Genomic DNA, 19612 nt, shown 5'->3' with positions numbered 1-19612 from the left:
TAGGTGAAAATCCTACCGTCTAAACTAGCCTTTAAGAAGACCTGAAGGGTTAGTTATGGCCTGGTGGGAATTATAATGAGCAAAAAAGGTTTATAGGAAATTCAAGATTTATTTTCAATGTTTTCCTTGAAAAGACAAAATTGTCTTGAACTTTTACCACAAAATGTTTCTGTAAAACACTTTCTCGCATGAGAACAGCAATATACAATTATTCAACTTAAACTTTTTCTTACAAATCTCTTTACACATGTACACTTTATCAATATCTTTGTAATAGAAATATTTATGTACATATTTATATTTGTACATTGAGGTGAAAACTATTCCTGCCACGCAGTGGTCAAAATACAAATCATTCTATTACAAATTCTATCACGTTGAATGTGTCATTTTTTTTGTCATCTTGATTGCAATACATCTGTGCAGTTGTTTGGTGACATCCCAGCTTGAAGCTTTTTGAGTAAAGTTGTCAGTTTGGTGACTAGTATTTTCTTTTTAAAAAGCAAAGATTCCTCAATTATTTCATTGAGGTATGAGCATTGTAATTCCACTGGACCTTTGAGGTTCCCTAGTTGTGCAAGTACCTCATCATTGACTGCAACAACAACAACAAAAATATTTATTACTACTTGGTCATAAAATTAAAAGAAAAGGACAGAAAATTTGACATTGTATAATACACAGTCTTCATGATTACAGTTTGTTTCTTCCAGAAAACAATATTATTAGGCTGACACTGTTAGATCTTATCACCATGTTGCTATGTGACAGTACGTTTATTTTTGACAACAAATTCACCGGCAGTCTAAACTGTGTAAACCCATGGATATTTGTCTGATTTGTAGCAATTCTATTTTTTAGATTCCCACTTTCGATTGGCTAATTAGATAAGAGTAAGACTCCTCTAAAGTAGGCTTGAAATGCAAATATTTGAATTAAAAAAAGTGTGAATGAATGGAAGAACAAATACATAAGTGAATAACACAAAGAAAAATGAAGCCTGATGAATGAAGAAATAAAATAAAAGGATGGAAAGAAAGAAAGAAAGAAAAAACAAACCAGAAAAGAAAGAAAGAAAAAACAAACCAGAAAAGAAAGAAAGAAAAAACAAACCAGAAAAGAAAGAAAGAATGAGAAAGAAAGAGAAAGGATCATTTACCTTTTTCATGTTTTCTCAGTTCTTTAAATATCGCTGTCCTAATCTGTGTGTTTTCTTCATGCGCTTCTCGCATAAGCTGTCGCTGTGATACCAGACTAGGAGACGAACTAGGAGTACTATTTTGACTAGTTCTATTGTCCATTTGTAATAATCCATCAATATTATTAGTCACTTGCAAGGGTTCCTTTTCGTCACCTTTATCTTTAGAAGACAAAGCAGTTCTTAAAATTGATGAAATATCTGAAACATCCTGCTTTCTGTCCACATTATTCAAACAAGAATTCTTTCCTAAGTCTGTCGAGTTGCTCAAGACTTGTCCCTTTTTCGGTAACTGTCCTTTTATTTGATGAAGCCGTTGAAGTTTCTTTAGCTGTGGGTGTATGTGATGTTTAGCAGCTTTTGCTGGTTTGGCTCCACCTTCGGATATATCCTCCGATGGTTTTCTTTTTCTTTGGTGTGGAGTGATATTGTTAGGTTTAATGTCATTTGTTAACATGTCTTTGTTTTCTTTATTTATGATGGGTTTGTCGGTAAGTGTTTCTTGTTGTTCTTGGTAATGATGGTGGACAGGACTTGGGGCGTCGTGGTGTATGGACGTCGGCCATTTTACTGGTGGAGTGTCTGGTCGTTTTCTTTTTGCAGCCTCGTTAACATCAGCTTCATCGACCATCACACGCTGTTACAAAAGAAATTATTTATTAGTTCATCTGTATCTCAGATGAAAATTTTATTCCACAAGGCACAACACAAAGCTTTCTTGTACGAAATAGTCCATACAAAGCATTTGGAAAGTTTTAAAGTAAGATTGGTAGGGCTGAATTCGAGACGTGAGATTGCAGTTCCAGAAATAATCCATACATCCTCCCCCACAGGGTAGGAATTTGGAATTTCTGAGGGGTGGAGTTAGAGAAGGAACAAAATTACAGAGTTTGTATGAAAGAAAATTGGAATTTCTGTGGGGGGGGGGGGGGGGGGGTGAAAAACATTCCTATGTGGGGTATGGATAATTTGATAATTTCTGGACCTACACATTCTACAGGGGTACCACACAATCCTATTCACCAAGAGGTTGCTACCTACAGGATGTCAACTTGGAAACTAGAACTAGTTTATGATCCAAGTGTTCTTTTAAGACAAAATTATTTATTATACCTGGTCCTTGGCCAACTTGTATGGATTACCAAACATATGTGCTCTGTTTTGCCCTGGGTCAACTTCTCGTAACTGGTTTCCCTGACGAAGGACTTTACCATAATTTCCCATCTCGGAAATAGCAATGCTGTGCCTTGCATCTAAAATAAAATTACAAATACATTAAATACAATAACATTAACAAATATGAAGGCATGAAATTTGAAAATTATTAGAGGAAAAAAGCTTACGGAAAAAGCATTGAAAATAGATTGAAGTACCTGGAGGAAAAACCCTGAAGGGATAGACCTAATAAACTCTACTTACTTGCCAATTTCAGGTAAAGAACCCGAGACCAAAGGAATGAGACTCCAGTGTACTACTGTTACACCACCCTTTATATACCCCTTGCAGCACGTCAGAATGCAGCTCAATTTCAAGGACATAATAATAGGTTTCCAATTTTCATAAAATTAAAATTCTTTTTTTTGTCCTTCAAATTGAGCTGTTTTGACATCACAAGAAATGCATCTATTCCCCTTTTGCTAACACAAATCTTTCTTTCTTTCTTGGTTTTGACCCCTTTTTGAGACCTCCACTCTATTCCTATCCCTTGGGGCTTAATCTATAGTCTGTACCTTCCTCTTGTAGTATGGTGGAAGTAGTTGCCATGTGAAAGAAATTGATTCTCATCCGTGAGAGCTGATCAAGAAGTTCACCTCTGTTAATGTCATAGGGATTCTTGTAACATTGCCGCTGGGTTCCCTGAAATGAATGCAGACGTTTCGTCACTTACATAGCAAAATATGCACTTATTTGAAATATACGCATTGAAATAATACCATGAAAAATAATGATTATCACATACATTGGGTTCTTTCATCGCTTGGACAACTTCATTTGTGTTTATGTCATTACCACTAACAAAAAAAAAAAAAGAAAATTGTCAAAAATAAACAAATGATTATTGAATGTAATAGCCAATGTGCATGAGCATGAATATAGAGTTATCAGAAAAAAACTACTCTGTTATTTTTGTCTGTTCAAATACTTAAAGTTTCATAGAAAATGTTGAAGGAAAAATTGTCAGAGGAATTTTTAGAGGAGCTGAAAAAGTGCAAGTACTCGGTTTACCATCATGCTTTTTGCTGGAGATTCATGCTCATGCACGTTGGCTATTGTTGTTTTTACAGCCATTAATAAAATATAAAATTGAGTCTAGAAAAGTGAATTTTCTTTTTTTAAGGCACATTTGGAAAGTTTACTGTATAAAAAATGTTCATGACTATGAGGACTTTGGCAACCAATACATGCAGTCAACTCTTGCCACGCAAAAACCAAAATGTTACAGGCACCTTGCTACACAGAATGGAGCAAAATGTCCAGCAAAAACATTCTGACTAAGAAATGACCGTAAATACTCTTGCTATTGTGGATGCTCGCTATTATAGACACAAGTTTGAAGAGTTTCCATATTTCAATTTACCTTTTCCTTGGGTTTTTACTATTTTCTCTGGTTGCTGTGTGGTTTAGAAGAGAGTGATAATCTTTTCTCTCGGTTGAAGGCAGCTCAGGTGTTTGAATACTGGAATAATAATGTATTATATTCAGATGTTGAGAACATTTTGCTGTAACTTAACACTGCTATAACATATTGCTGGTTGCATACTGGTCTAGCTTGGGTACAAACAACATCATATAAGTCATAAAAAATATGTTTGCTTCAAAGTTGGATCACAATTAGTATAGGAAATCGTACGATATCAAGTACAATTTGGAATTTATAGGTAGGAGTTATGTTGTGAAAAATTTTTTTTATTCATATATCTATTTATTCAAAAAATAAAAGTGGAAACTCATTACCTTGGGATGAACTTGTGTTTGATTTCCCTTGAAGAATTTTTACCCATGAGTGATTCAAAGCGCTTTGCCTCTATTTTACTCTGGAAAAAAGAGAGGAAAAAGAAAGGAAATAAATAGGAGTTAAAAATTGACAGAGTCATACGAGCACCAGCTATTCAAAGAATAAAACAATTCTTTTATTTATCTTTAACCTGTATTGTTGATTAATATCTTATTTAAAATCTTTGTGCGCTTTTTTGTGTGAAATCAGCTTAAGATTCGCACAAGCACAATTTCTTTTCAAAATCTTAAATTTCTGTTTTGCTGTTAGAAAAAAAAATCTGGTCAAATTTTTTTCTGCAGGTCAACCTTTTCCTATTTACTTTCTTTAGAAATATTTTTCTTTTATCAATTCATTTTTATTTTCAGTCATGCTCATTATATCCATCACAAGATTTTCACAAAAGAAAATGCCAGAAATGATGTATTTTATTTGCACGTAAAATTGTTAAAAAACCCACAAGTTTTTTCAGCATTCGATTTTCTAAATAAATTTTAGATCCTGAAAATAGCATTTTTAATTTGAGATCTGAATGAATTAGGATGTATAAAACAAAGTGAATGGTAGCAAATTGCTTTTTCTACACTTAATTCCTTCTTCAAATGTGACATATTCTTTCTTAATCATTCAATGTAGTGCAAATTAATTTTAAAAAATCAATTAAGGAGTCTAAGAATAACATGACAAAAAGGAAGATGCATTATAATATAAAAGCCTAAATTTACTTTTCAAACATGTAAAATTTCTTTGAATACATTTTCCAAGAACTGGAAAAATATTGGTGACTTAAGTTTATTATTAAAAATATTAACTTACGTTACGATATATATTTAGGCTGCATTGCCATACATCATGAATGCAGCCTTAAAAGAATAATAATTTTAAAAAATTCACACATTTTCCAAAAACTGAAAAAATGGTGACTTAATTTCATTGAAAACAAAATGATGACTTAATTTTAAAAAAAATTGACTTATGTTGTGATATAAAAATAAAAAAGACAATAGAAAATAATAAAAAATAAATAAAAGTTTTAACACATTTTCTAAAAACTGAAAAAAGGTGACTTGATTTTTGATGAAAACTCTCACTGATTTGGGTTAGGCTTCACAAATTTGCAACATCCCCTGTGATTGGTTAGGTTTAGGGGCAGGGTGGGGGAAAGGTCATTGTTTTCTATTATTCTACACATGTGCGCCCTCCAATAGGATCACATCTTGCAAATTCGTGAAGGACGACCCACTGATTTCATGATATAAAAACAAAGATATAAAATAAGATACCTTTTGCTTGACACTCTTCAGGTAATTAATAATCTGAAAACTGAGTGCTCCATCCATGTGATCAGGGATCAAAGAAGTTGGTATTCCCATTCTCTTGAATGCATTACGCAGCGGCTAGATTGATAACATTATTAACAGTTTATTTTTATTTCTAATAGAGTTATTAACTACACTATAATATACATTGGTGGATCGAGCTAAAGTCTGGGCAGATCTACTCTCAGGTGGAATGACCGGATACCAAAAATATATACCAATAAGTATCTGTGCAATCACACTGGTCAGATTAAACTTAATATTTTCAATAAAGTGTTTCCACTTCACTAATGCTTGGGAGTACTTGCAAACCATCAACTAACCAACCACCCACACTGGGAAGTACAGGTGGCCTAGTGGTAACCTCACTTGCCTCTCACCATTGCAACTGGGTTAGAGACCTGCTGGGCTAAGTGGTGTATGTCGGTAGCTACGGTAGTTGTTCTCTGTGATGCTTTGAGGGGTTTTCTATAGGTTCTCCAGTTTTCCTCCCTCCACAAAAATCCACTTCCAAATTCTAATTCAATCTATCCAAGTTGAATAAATCAAATTAAATATTGTTACCAGTAGTAATACTTACTGCAGCATAATAACTTGGCACAGTCAACAGGTATGCATCAAATGCCTGCTTCCACTTTGGCACTGGTTTGATCTTGTGTAATTTTACAAGTTCATCTATGAAGAAGGTAAATAAAGATAAACATATTTCATGAATACAGCTGCAATAGACAAGATGGAAAACAAAAGAAATAGACCTTTCTCACGCTGCAGCCATGTCGGCTGGAACAATAGATTTTAGCCCCGTTAGCCTTACATTCGAGTTCCATTCAGGTGCTTCTGGGAGAGTTTTCATGAGCAGAAAGAAAGAATTTAATTTTTATGAGATTAAATATGGCTGCTGCATTGACATGAATTAAGCCCTATTGGTTGGTTTTACTGCTTTCGTAGAATGGCTAAAGTCAATGCCAAAACAAGGAATTGCATTTCTCCTTACAACAGCATATACTGACATCTTTTCGTTACATACTGGTATCTCATTCTTCCCCCTTCGTTATATGACAAAACCAGCCATGAGACCCCCATGGTTGTGAGCAAATGGCATTATTAACCCCTGGAATTCTTGTCAGCTGAGTTCAAGAGCAAAAGCTTTGGACTTCTAATGGGTTGATTACTCAATCTTAGTTCCATTAGAAACATGTTTAGAGCAAGTATTGCTCCTTGACACAGCAATAACCCCAATTATGTCCATGCACGATCCAGTTAAAAATAAGTTACAGACTGTGCATGGATTAAGCAGGAAGACTGAAGGTTTACAAACCAACCTCTCTATTGTTTATGTAGAGGAACAACATGAAGCAGTGGATGATAGCCATTGTCCATCAACAGAAGCTCATCAAAAGCTTCCTGCAGAGTTTTATAAGTGTTTATAAACCAGTGTTCTCATCAATATTGTCATTTATAGCAACCATATATTGTCATTTATAGTAACCCATAACTTGAGATACATGCAGTCCTGCTCTTAGGAATTGCACCCCAAAATGTTATGTTGCAGCTATTAAATACTGCAATCTCCTCACAGACAATTGCTAGGAAGTTTCTAACTTAGTCTTTTAAAGTCCCTTCTTAAGATCATTGAATTGTCAGATCCTGCTAAATTATACTATAATAACATTGATGGTAAATTTCGAAAATCATAAACAGTTTGTTCTCATTCACTTTATATTTCAAGTTGTTGTGCATTGATGAGTCACGACATAAGTTTGAAAGAAAACCTAATTTAGAAGCCCTGAATACTTTTGGGTTTTTTCTTATAGATTGAGTGCTTTTGGGTACATTAATTGTTAGGTCAGCTTGGGGTGGAAACATAAGCAACAGGACTGCAAGAGTACTCTCTAACAAACATTATAAAATGAAAAACACCATTCATTCAAACCTCTAAAAAAGACATGCTCCAAGTCTTAAATGAACTGACATCACCAGCATGAACTGCGGTACAAGACCACAAATTTGGGAACAAAAAGATGCAAGGAAATGAAAATTCTGATCGACTCTGTAAATTATGATGCTGTATATCATTTCTTTTTAAGACCCAGAGTGTTAGAGGTTCGAGGTACTTACCAAGAAGAGGGAAAAGTACTGGGTAGTTGTAGGGCATTACAAAGAGATTGACAGCTTGTAAGTTTGTGCTGGCTTTAAGATATCCAAATGTACAACCTAATGAACCAACCTCTCCATTCTTTCTTCCACTGTTGTAAATAAATGTCTAGAAAACAACCGTTAAAAAAATTAAGTAAGTTGGATGTATATTATGAAATACTGGGATAACCTCGCACCAACATCATATGGTATTCAACAGAAAAACTGGGCAATCTCAGGGAATGCATGCAAAGGATCATTATAGTTGATGAGGTAGTCCTAAGTCCAGGCAGAACTAATTTGAGATTGAAATCTCACCATGTTTAGTTTGCAGAGTATACGTAGAAAACCAAAAAAATCCCTCAGATCAAGGTAGAAACCTACCAATAACGTCAGCTAATTATAACATGTGTGCACTAGAGCTACGCAACAACTCTTGATTCTCTTACATAAGGTTACAAAGATCTTACCTGCCAACATGTTGAAGGTGACTTTCTCTCTAAGATATACTGTGTTAGAGGTGATGGTTCCAGTTCGTACTTATCAAAGGGAAAATTTTCTAGAACTTGTGGTTCTGAATCTTCACAGTTGAACAAAATTTTAGGCTGTGCATCTCTTGGAGCCTAGCAAAGAAGGAAAAACATATTTCATTAATTTTTACATACATTTTAATAATTATTGTAAAAAGTTATGTTTTTTTTCTGCCATAGAATTTAATATACGTTTGTCCCAAAACTATGTTGCTAATCGATGACGGTGGTGATGAAGATGATGATGTTTGTAAGTTATGTTGATATTATGATATGATGATGGAGGTGACAATGATGATGATGAAGATGATGACATTGGTGTGGCGAAACAATGTTATGGTGGTGACAGTTTAAATGATGGCAGTAGTGTTGTCGGCAATGATGAATTTCACTGATACATGTTTCATACTTACAAGTTTTGGCATTGCAGGATCTGGCCAAAATGTCTCAGGAATCGGCCAATAACCTGTTGGTAAGCTATCCTTCTCCATATTTGCTTTGATGTAGATCATTTTACAACAGCTTGTCCACGAAGCAGGCTGAGAAATCTGAGGTATCGGAGAAGCAGTAGCAGATCTTGATATTCCATTAGATATTAAGCCTTCCTCTGCAAGGCCATTCACAACAGGAGGGGCAGCCAAGGAGTCACCACGAGGGGTCAAAGATGGAGTAACTGTTCCACTGTAAAAGAAATCTAGTTTTATTTGGAATTTCACCGCAATCACATTTATTTTTTATTTTTTTATCTTGGTTTTTGTCTTCTGTCAATCAAAAAATATTCAGACCAATGAAAGTCTTGAGATGTATTTTTTTCAAATGTAATTATGAAAGAGTAAAATTATGGGATCATGTGGAATTGCCAAAATGAGTACTGAATGAGTAAGATCTCAAATACATCTCTGGAAGTGGATTTTGCTTTAAAACATATGGCTAAGAAATACAGGTGGGGTAAGGTGGGGTGGGAATAGTATTAGACAGTAAATAAAGCCAAAACTAAACCTACACCATAGCTGAACTATTATATTTACTAGGGGTAGGACCTAGAAGTACAAAATTTACAGACCTTGTTGATAGTCCTTCTGTTTTGATTGGTTGATGGTTTTCAGAATTCACTTGTCTATTTCTCATCTGTTCTCCTGAAGCATCTACATTGTTTCCAATATGATTATGACCATCGATAATCGGAGGAGGAGTGGGTGAGTCTGTTTCTCTTAATATATTATTTTTTGGACCTGTGAAATAAAACAAAAATATCATTAAATTCCCATTTAAAATGACCTGGGGTCATCACTCTTTCATTAAACTGTGAAGAAATTAAAAAGTCTAAAAAATCTAAGAAGCTTTGGCTGTTGTATCACAGGCAGCATGAGACAATCACTACAGCACTACAGAGCTATTAGGCTCCAAACTACAGTAGGTAAAATCCTGAAGGTCAAATTAGAATAATAGACGTGGATTTCTGAGGAGGGAGGAAAACTAGAGAATTTGGAAAAAACATTTGAAGCACAGGAGAGAACCAATGAACAACTCTACTCGCATGACACCAACCCAGGGAATTGAGCCCAGGTTACATTGGTTAGAGGAAGCGCATTAGCAGTGCATTCCACCTTTGCTTTCTTGAGTATAATGCAAATCCAGTGGTTTTACAATGCTGACTAAGATATTTGTTGTAACTCCTATTGGCACTCTTTCAGTAAAATCAATTTACCATAAAACTATTACTTATTTTAGCAGAACTATTAAAATGAACAATTTATTTTTCTAGGCAAACAGAAAATTTGAAGTAATTTGGTGTTGATTGTGTCTATCTACCAAAGATATTTTCATTGTCTTTTTATCCTTGGCAAATTATTCTAGATGTCTGGTTTTTACTGGTTTTAACTTGAACAGAAGCCAACAAACTAAACGACATAGTGTCTATAGACATTAGGGTAAAGAAACATAAGTGCTAATGCGATTCTCTTAACTACCTTCAGCTGGGATCGGTGGTGATGGATCTGGACCTCCGATCTTCTCAAAGTTAACGACAATACCACATTGGATCTTCTGTACGATAGATTCCAAGGCTTGACCTAAAGACTTTGATGATGATGCCTTGTAGCACTTTCCTATCAAAATTAAAAGTAAATTTTCATGAAAATCAATCAGGCACACATATTTCTTTAGAAAGGGTTAGGATGAGATTTAATTTCAAGATTTTTTTATTATTTTGCATCAGTTTTACTCTTCAAGAGAGTGTGCTGAGAATTGGGTAGATTAAAACCTAATACCATATATTTTTACGATAGCCAAATATTTATTTTCAGTAATGACTGTAGGATACAACAATAATGCCGAATTCAATGTTCTATCTCCCTAGTTACTGTTGCTCAACAGACAAACTAAAATGCATTTTTGATACACAGTATGGAACAGACACCGATTGCTGAAAATTGTAAATGTCTGTCTTAAAATCAATGCATTCTAAAGGTACACTGAAAATGAAAAAATTTGGAACTAAAAAACTTCCTGAATTCAAGTTTTTTTGATCATACACAATTTATATATACTCTATTGTGAAAACTACCCATTGTTTTGTGGTCATTTAAGCAAAGCCAGGATTGGTGTATTTGTATTGAGAATGGAGGGGTGGTGAACCGCCCTCTTCACCATCCTTGGACCAACCCCTAAAACAATATGATTATTTATTTGCATTAATAACTTTGTAATAAAATCCCTCTATTGCTCACTATTAAAAATAGAAGAGCTTTGCCTAAAGACATCAATAACATAAAAATATAACAAGACCAATATTAATAGAATTAACAAAAAATAATTTATGAGCAAAAAGGTTATCTATTAGAATATTGTGCAATTACCTCCAGTAACTTCACACATGGCTGCAAGAGCGGGTTCAGTGCTTAACATAGCATTAGCTCCCTTTGTCTGTGGTCCTCCTCGGCATCCAGCCATTCTTAAAACTAAACCAAATAATCTCTGGTCCCATCGGAAAGGTTCTTTTGTAAGGTCACTTCCTGGTAAGTTGCTATGCATGGGCAGATGAAGCTGAAACGATTATAAAATATTTATCATAATATTATAATCCATTACTTCCTATGAATAGGTATATTTTTAGAGTTTTATATGTATTAATGAAGCCATGTTTTCCAGATTATGGTAATGACGATGATTTTTAATCATGATATCCAAATTAAGTATGAAAAATGCTAAAAATTCTAAACTAAGCATTAATTTTATTATTGAAAAAAAAGAGATTTATTTAAAATGTCATTTCCTTAAGTTTACGCCATTTTTTCTTCTTCAAATAAACAATAGGTAGTTTACAAATTAGCATTCAATAGGTCAGACTATAATCACCAAATAACTCACCTCTTTTTCAACCTCACTCTTTGACACAAGACTACTACCATCTGTTATACAAACTACAATCGCTGGATCTAAATAAAATGGTTTCCGACCCTGAAATAAACCCCAAAAATATACATGAGAAACCAAAATCTCTAGGAATCTTTCAAGCTTAGGCAAAATGCAATTATGCTGTCATTGTGGTTTAATGATTGTGGTTTCAGTAATTGGCAATTAATTGATTTTACCAGAATGCAGCCTCTATCTTAGTAAATTAATGTTTTTCAAAAAATATTCCACATATTTTTGGTTTCCTTTAATTGTTACAAAAACCACAAGTTATAAATTTTACTGGAAAGATGCTGGGTTAAAATATATTTTACATTTCCATAAAACCTCAATGATTGATTGATTGATTGTTTATTTCCTGGTACAGACAAATGCTGTCATAGTTAAAAATATAATATAACGAATCACAAAATAGTTCAGCTGTGAATATTCAAGTTGTCTTTAGATCTATATTTGATGCTCAAGGACTCACCATCCCATAATTATCAATCCCAGAAGTGAGCCGGTAAAGGTTTAACAAGTCAAAGCTATCCTTGAGAGCTGACCCAAGAGTTGATAGTCCAGTAGCTTGAAGGTTGCGAAGCTCATTATAAAACATAGGTTGGGATCCATTCCAACCAACCTAAGAATTTAATGTTCAAATCAGTTTTAGAAATTCACAATAAAATTAAGTATGATTTGTGTGGGGGGGTAGGGTGGGTGAGTTGCATGGGGGAGGGGGAACAGAAAGAATTTGGAACAGGAAAAATAATAATGGTGTTAAAAAAAACCAAAAGTGATGTAAAAAAGCAATGATGTAAAACAAGTCTGTAAACCTAGTGCTAGGGAAGGTTTTTTCACCATACCCCTCAACAAATTTTCAAAAAACAAATGCTAAACTTCATTTCTCTAAAAAACCTGTTATTAAATGGATAGGCTAAAGATTTCAACTATATTTATAGTAAGTCTTAAAGCAATTTCTAAAACAATCAATTTAAAAATTAATAAAAAATTGTTTATGACAGGTAAGCAAATTTTCCATGACAAGGAAATGGAATATTTAAGAACATCACAGGAGTAAAAAAAATATTAATATTTATTATAATTTTTCATTTCTAATATTGTATTTTCTGTCAGCCAATCATGATTAGTCTTCTAAGTCTTGTTGGTATTCACCAATGAAAACTCATGTTATATCACGGAACTATCATTCTCATAACACAGACCATGATTCTTAGCGGGTATTTTACATGACGAAACAAAGGTACGAAATGCAAGGTTTGCGTTTCAAACAAGATAAAAGTTCCGTAAATTTAGCAAAACTACCGAAATTAGGGCAAATCTGTGAAAGAGTTGCTGCTATGCATGAGATCTTGGCCTCAAAAAGATATTTTTGGGGCAAAATTGCCTCGCATCGAAGTTCAAACAATGTGTCTCTCTCAGCCTCACCTTGACGGAGCGAGGCGGTTCATCTAACGTCACCAGCATTAAACGATCAGTTCGACTCGCCTGATCTCGTTGTCGAATCTGTATGAAACAAAAATTACCCCATAAATACCTTCATTCATCTTTCATTTACCGGTCCGAACCCACAGAATCGATTTTTCTTTACCTTAATAAAAGTTTCCACGGCATTTTTGGCGACATCTAGCAAAGTCGTACCGAGGGAAGTTCTCTGATTCATAGAAGCAGAGGTATCGACAACAAAAACTAAGTTCACCATTGTGTTTGGCGAAGGGTTATGTGTTGTTTTGGGTGGTTACTTTGATTTGAAACGGTTTGGTTTGCGAGAACGAGAGCATGTTCTTTCCCGCTTCATAACGGCGCCCTATCTCGAGCTGCTTTGGGGCGCAGCTAACTTTTCTACGCCTCCACGATGCACTACATACCACGTGACTTGACATCGACCCCATCATGCATCCGAGCAAAACCTTACCCTCTGGGAGGCACAGGGGAGAACAAAGAAATAAATTCACTACACTCTACCCTCCCCCTGAGAAGATATATTTAGGCTTTCGATTATTCTACGCATGCGCTCATGTTGGTATATATATTTTTATTTTTCTTTGTTCTACGCAACGTGGCGGATAGAGAGAAGATTGGCTTTGAAACCAGGGGTTTTTCTTGTTTAGATCTAAAGTCATTACTTAAAGAGCAAACTATACTTCTTCTGTGAAAGGAATTGGATGTTAAATGAAATATTTCGTGGCTATTTGCGTTGAAAAAACATCTGTAATCGAAAGGAATTTTTTAGCCCTCTCTTTCAAGTACCGTCTCCAAAGAAACGGAAAAATGTGTGCTATGGATCTGGGTACCATTTTTAAGAAATTGTTAATATTTTTTTATATTGATTACTCTTTGGTATCCTATTTAAAACGGTCGTTGCTCAATTTCCTTGTTTGATCTTGAGTCAATCTTGAACGAGCTCTGATCTCTTTCGCTTTCCGTTTCACCTTACACCTAATAAAGCTTTCCATTTATAATGTAAAGATATTAGTTACTAGACAGTATAAAAATATTTTAATATTTGTTGGAAAATATGAATGAGTCTTCCAATCGTAAAGGGATGTAAATTAAAATCGTGTCTCACCAGTTATGTTTAGTTAGATTAACCTCAAGCCATCCCCTGGGGAGTGCTCTGATACAGGACGTCTTTGCAATGACAGACAACTAGGCAACCGATGTTGCATCAACGTATTTTATGACAACCAAATATAGACAAAAAATAGTCATATAAAATAAAAGCAATAGTGCGGGTATGAAGTAGGGCAAATCTTGTAGAAATTGTTTACAGACATAAATAAACATAGTGTTATGCTCTTTCCTTTGCTGCAAAAATATTAAGCAAAAGACAAGAAAAATAAAATAAAATAACTATCTCATATTTATATATATAAATATTGCACTCAATATAATATCATTTAAAGGCAGGCTGAACATTTTGACAAAATATCAATTAACTTTCAGAGTAAAATTAACTTGAAAGAATTCCCAATTCTTATAATTCTCATAAAAACGAATAGAATTCCCAATAATTACTGCTGTTAAAATATGGGCAAGCAGAATAAACAGCATAATGTATTGGTACCAGTAAGACAAACCCAACATTTTATGACTTTAGATGATCTCAGTGTAAGAACCACTATTGTTGGTTTCACTGCGAGTTCAGAATTCGATTTAAATATTAGCATTGTTTTTGCTAAGTCATATATATCTATGATTAATATCAATACATTGTTCAATTGGTAGCAGTAGCATATTCAGCAGCAGCATGCATAGCATCAGCCATGTCCTCTTGCATAGCTTTTTGCCATTCTACCCATCCTCCTGTATAATTATGAGTCCTGCAATAATAATTAGAAGGAATAATGGGTAAGGAAGGAACCAAGAATTTGGCAAAAGGGGGAGGGGGTGGGGGTGGACCCTGGGGTAAAAGTATCTGATTGTTCAAAAATACCCCTAAAAGATAATGGAATCTTTTAAAAGGGAAATAGTTGGATGATTTTTTATCAAAAAATTCTAAAAATCAATTTTAACACCCTAAAATATACCAAATCACCGATTTTTACCCCTAAGAGATATGACAAGCATACCCGATATAGTTTATTAAATTTACAAACAAACAATATTTATCATAAAACTATTCTATGACATCGATTTTCATGGGTGGATAAAAGAGTGGGCCAAATTGCTGCTGCCCCCCTCTTTTATTTTGGTTAGTCATAGAGGTTAGTCTAATGCCAAAGTTTTCTGCCCCCCACCCCCCCCCCTCCCTTCTTCCTATTCGTAGAGGTTTCCCTAATGCTGAAGTTTTCTGTCCACCCATTTCTCCAATTCCTAAAGTTTGCCTTGCTGGAGCCTCCCCCCATAGCAAATTAGTACATGGACAGGTTGAGAACAAACTGAGAACCCCTCTACACTAAAAATTAATTTATTCATGAGTTAAAGAAGGAATTTTTAAAATGAATGCGGAATATGTCATACAATACCAATTACGTCATACATTAATAGTGGATTAATTTATGCCAATACCTTCCAAAGCCCATTCCCTGTAGTATCTGGATAGCCTCTTGTGCTCGTTTACTGGTTCTACAGTGGAATGTAATATTTTCATCTTCTAAAGCTGGTTTCGATACGCTATACTTCGCTTCGAAGTCTTCGGGTGACAAATTAAATGCTTCTTGAATCTCATCGACTGAAAAACGAAGTTTTTTAATTAAAAATAAGGAAATTATTACGATGTATTCAAAACGCCGTCGCCCGCGATTTTGCATCGATCAAGTAGTAGATAATAAAGTAGCGTGCGAAAAGACGTACGGGGTATATTAGTCGCTCCAGGTATTCTTCCTGCTTCTACTTCTTCGCGTGTTCTCACATCAAACAGCTGTATATTGGTTTCATCAAGGAGTTTTTTCAAACATGGAAAAGTGACGACTTCGGTGTCATAACACGACTTGGTTGAAAATGATGGTACTACTATACCGAGTCGTGGTAACAAATCTTTGTGAATCAAAGGAGATGGTTGAAATTTCGAACAAATTAAACGAGGGTTTAGAATAATGGAATAGTTTAGACCTAAAACTCGTCGTAGTGCCATCTTTAGATCGTTTTAATAATGAAGTTGTGCGAGTATTTATTGCTTAGCTACATCTGTTATATACCCCTTAGTATCTAGTACTAGTACTTCGTTTTGGGATCTTCTGATTGGCTGATTTTCGAGTGGTCATCATGAATTAACAGTATTATGTCACGTATGACTATGCAAACGTGCGCTTAGACACAAAATTTTGCGTTACCCCCGTTTGCATTACTACGCGGCCACCCCAGACACAAATTGCGTCGTGTAGTTTGCAATTGACTGCCGTCAATCAAACACCTCATTCTACTTGGATGTACTCAAACTCTTTGCAATCGCTTTCGGAACTTTCCTTCGTGATGTCTGACTGAAAAAGTTTGATAGAAAAGCCAACTCACTGATCCAAACGTGTATATTGTAAACTTGGTTTTTCACTGCTGCCAGTCAAGAACATAAAAGGTACTGACTGATTATTTTTAATTGATGGCAGAATATCGAAAATCGCACTAAACCTTTTATACAAAAGAAAACAATGAAATAAAGATTTGTTAATCTCTATTGTTCTACTAGAGTAATTTTACTCAGCCTGTGAAAGAAAAAAATTGCAGTAAGAGCATAAATACATCTTTTTGAATTCCCATTTTCTGATTGGCATGTCCTGCAATATTATTTCTTTCACCTGACAAATTTTATACATGCTTCACAATTTTGTGATATTGTTTGATCAAAAAATGGCATGTGCTCTCGTATTAGATAATTTGCAACAATAGGCTTTATGTTTAGATCAATTTTCCTCAGAACTTAAACAGTTTCTCAAATACACACAAAAGAAATGATACCATAAAAAAAGATCTACACTATTTTTCAGTTCGAGGAAATCACTCTACTCTTATATGTTATTTACAGTTGAAAAACAATTATGTGCTAGTATAAACAAAGCTTTTAACAATTTTGAAAATATAGCTTGTTTTTATTCAAAAATGTACAAGTGCAAATTTTGGGATAAATTTATGTTACATTATATTACTAATTGTGTAGCAACCAGCCTGCCAGCAAAAATATCTCAAAAACAAAAATTATCTCTTCATTCTTATTTTATCCAAAGGTCTTTGGAAAACTAATATATTGATTGTGAATTTTACGACTTTAAAGGCTGCATACGTAATCAAATAATTGGGAAAATGACTGGGATTTGAATACCTAGACAGATGTGTAGACGAACACAGAAATATATTATAACCAATACACTGGATATTTTCATTAAAAATCATTCCATTATTAATTCACCTTTTCGGCACTAGCTGTCACTTGTCAAGAAGTTCGGACATTGTTCTCCGATTTCCATACAAATTCACTGACTTTTAAAAGAAAATTCAGGTTGATTTCTTTAGTTAGCTCTCTAAACAGCAGCAAAAAAAGCTTCAATCAAGTTAGAAAAATGATATTTTGATTGTATCTAGAAAGCTAGCTAAACAAACTAAGTAAATTATTTGTCAAGTCAGTACACTCATAAGGAAATCTGAGAGTAATGTCCAAACTTTTTGGTGACTGTAACACAATGCAACACCATTTATACTATGTGATGGCAAGCGCAGAAAAGGTCAATTATTACAGATTAAATAAGAACTTCACGTTTTTGCTAAATCCTTTATGATTGTTGTTTTTGTTATTGGCCAACTCTCTTGAGACAGGTTTCCCACTCATCAAATCCACCAGGGTAATGTCGACTCCTAAAAATATAAACACAAGGATGTAATACTGATGCAAAATATAAGATAAACTATTTATAAATTTCATTCTTAAGGTGCATAAAGGAAATGTCCTGAAATGATCAAAAACTAGAACTACTGGCCTAACAATAATGACCTTAAGCATTGAGGTTGGTGATGTGGGAATGATGCGAGTGCACCTTCAAAATGGTTTTTAATGTGTTCTGCTGTCTTTGGCATTGCCATGCTTTCTAGGGCATGAAAGAGCATCAACTGACAGGAATGCCAAGGTCAACAATCTACATAAAAAACTTTCATATACAGTTGAAATTCTACCTAATAATTGGACATGGATACCCATTATAAACATGGATGCCTTAAAGACAATTTTCATTGCGGTAATATACAATAACTCTAAAATTAATATGCTTATACAAACACTCTGTTAATATTGATACTTTCTATGGTTCAGCCAAACTAAGAAAACCGTAAACACCTAAAATATGCCCAGAATGTTACATCATGTTGAGTGGCAGATCCAAGGGAGGGGTGCAGGGGGTGCACACCCCTCCCTGGTTCAACTCTGTGCCCCTACTTTGAAGTTAACCAATGCAAAATCATAAATTATGAATCAGGGAAAAATGAATTGAAAATGAAATGCTTTTCATTTGCTTACTTTCTGTATCCTAGACGATAAACTGCATTTAGTGCCATCTTGCTTCTGATTCCAGCTTTGCAATGGAAAACAATATTTTCATCCTTTTGTTTGGGTTTTTTAACTTTGTATTTTGCTCTGAATTCTTTAGGAGTTAATGCGAAAGCTTCTGGTACTTGCTTCACTGGAATTTAAAGATAAAATTAAATGAATTAATCAAAAAAGAAAATTAAAAAAATATTCCTTTTAATGTATTTAAGTAGTTTTTGAAATATTTTTTAAAAGAGATCAAAATAAAAATGATCAAATAATCCTACCCTAAAGGTGCTAAAATAAAAACCAAAAAAACAAACAACCCCGGATTTGAGCAAAAATGGCGGAGAGCTGAAGAGAATGGATGGATGGAAATAAAAGAAGTTCCACTAACTTTATAATATTGTTTTGGTAACATTACATATGATGGATGATTTATTTTGTCATTTTTTATTTGAGGTGTTAAGCGCTTATAGAAAAACAATGCTAAACAAAGCGAAGGTGTTGAATCTCTACACAAGCCAGAAGAACGCGTCTAAACCCGGGAGTAAACAACGATTTACATTAACTTACGAGGTATATTGATAGCTCTTTCTATTTTGCCCGATTCTTGAAGCTCATAAGGTTCACGGACATCGAAAAGCTGTATGCTACCAGCAGCAATCATGGCTTTAAGCTCTTCTATATTAACCGTAGTTGGGTCTTTAGGTGGTTCTGGTGTAATCTTTGTAGTGATCAATCGTTTTGGACAAGCACATTGGCCTTGTTCAGTCACACCAAGCATATGAGTGAACCTCTGTTTTGTATTCATTTCTGTACAATTCACGGCATCTACATTCCAGATCCGATTGAGAGTTACGAGGGTGAAAAATGAAAAACTTCTAACAAACTGATTGGCCTTCATGGCGGCGGCGTTGGCGAGAGAAATCCTCAGACGAAGAGAAGCAGAAGTCCTGAAGAGAAGGTTAATACTCATATTGACTGCAAATACAGCTATAATAATATTATCTGCTTGGCCGGGCCTTGTGGGTACAACACAGGCAACCCAACATCTCATTTAGAAAAGCT

General features: G+C 34.5%; 3 protein-coding genes across 3 annotated transcripts; all 3 read right to left on the bottom strand.

Moving 5' to 3' along the window:
- Positions 1 to 89: 89 nt before the first annotated feature.
- On the bottom strand, positions 90 to 13441 carry LOC116295301 (integrator complex subunit 6-like). Its single transcript, XM_031703083.2, has 19 exons — positions 13184 to 13441; positions 13021 to 13098; positions 12065 to 12214; positions 11548 to 11637; positions 11037 to 11223; positions 10149 to 10286; positions 9242 to 9410; positions 8592 to 8859; positions 8119 to 8271; positions 7631 to 7775; positions 6093 to 6187; positions 5477 to 5590; positions 4154 to 4233; positions 3777 to 3875; positions 3159 to 3210; positions 2929 to 3055; positions 2312 to 2451; positions 1160 to 1835; positions 90 to 595 (listed from the first exon to the last, which is right to left on the bottom strand). The coding sequence occupies exons 1-19, from the start codon at positions 13292 to 13294 to the stop codon at positions 399 to 401; spliced, it is 3069 nt and encodes a 1022-aa protein (XP_031558943.1). The 5' UTR covers positions 13295 to 13441; the 3' UTR covers positions 90 to 398.
- A 633-nt stretch (positions 13442 to 14074) lies between these two features.
- LOC116295328 (thiosulfate:glutathione sulfurtransferase) lies at positions 14075 to 16170 on the bottom strand. The gene is made up of 3 exons (XM_031703113.2): positions 15889 to 16170; positions 15604 to 15766; positions 14075 to 14915 (listed from the first exon to the last, which is right to left on the bottom strand). Exons 1-3 carry the CDS (start codon positions 16166 to 16168, stop codon positions 14810 to 14812), a joined length of 549 nt encoding a protein of 182 aa, XP_031558973.2. The 5' UTR covers positions 16169 to 16170; the 3' UTR covers positions 14075 to 14809.
- A 926-nt stretch (positions 16171 to 17096) lies between these two features.
- Positions 17097 to 19539, bottom strand: LOC148913565 (thiosulfate:glutathione sulfurtransferase-like). Its single transcript, XM_089032574.1, has 3 exons — positions 19118 to 19539; positions 18533 to 18695; positions 17097 to 17877 (listed from the first exon to the last, which is right to left on the bottom strand). The coding sequence occupies exons 1-3, from the start codon at positions 19518 to 19520 to the stop codon at positions 17814 to 17816; spliced, it is 630 nt and encodes a 209-aa protein (XP_088888700.1). The 5' UTR covers positions 19521 to 19539; the 3' UTR covers positions 17097 to 17813.
- Positions 19540 to 19612: the final 73 nt, after the last annotated feature.

The sequence above is a fragment of the Actinia tenebrosa genome, unplaced genomic scaffold, assembly GCF_029948245.1.
Source record: "Actinia tenebrosa isolate PJP-AT-01 unplaced genomic scaffold, QUT_ActTen_1.0 PGA_scaffold0__85_contigs__length_37466705, whole genome shotgun sequence".
NCBI classification, from domain to species: Eukaryota; Metazoa; Cnidaria; class Anthozoa; order Actiniaria; family Actiniidae; genus Actinia; species Actinia tenebrosa.
This window is presented reverse-complemented; position numbering and strand designations above follow the sequence as displayed.

Coding starts and splice junctions, on each gene's coding strand:
- LOC116295301 (XM_031703083.2), bottom strand. CDS start 13,294: ATGGTGAACTTAGTTTTTGTTGTCGATACCTCTGCTTCTATGAATCAG. Junction 9,411..10,148: donor ACCACCGATCCCAGCTGAAG/GTAGTTAAGAGA, acceptor TTTATTTCACAG/GTCCAAAAAATAATATATTA. Junction 3,876..4,153: donor AAACACAAGTTCATCCCAAG/GTAATGAGTTTC, acceptor TTATTATTCCAG/TATTCAAACACCTGAGCTGC.
- LOC116295328 (XM_031703113.2), bottom strand. CDS start 16,168: ATGGCACTACGACGAGTTTTAGGTCTAAACTATTCCATTATTCTAAAC. Junction 15,767..15,888: donor TGGAGCGACTAATATACCCC/GTACGTCTTTTC, acceptor TTCGTTTTTCAG/TCGATGAGATTCAAGAAGCA. Junction 14,916..15,603: donor CAGGGAATGGGCTTTGGAAG/GTATTGGCATAA, acceptor TTATTATTGCAG/GACTCATAATTATACAGGAG.
- LOC148913565 (XM_089032574.1), bottom strand. CDS start 19,520: ATGAGTATTAACCTTCTCTTCAGGACTTCTGCTTCTCTTCGTCTGAGG. Junction 18,696..19,117: donor AAGAGCTATCAATATACCTC/GTAAGTTAATGT, acceptor TTTAAATTCCAG/TGAAGCAAGTACCAGAAGCT. Junction 17,878..18,532: donor TATCGTCTAGGATACAGAAA/GTAAGCAAATGA, acceptor TTATATTTTTAG/GAGTCGACATTACCCTGGTG.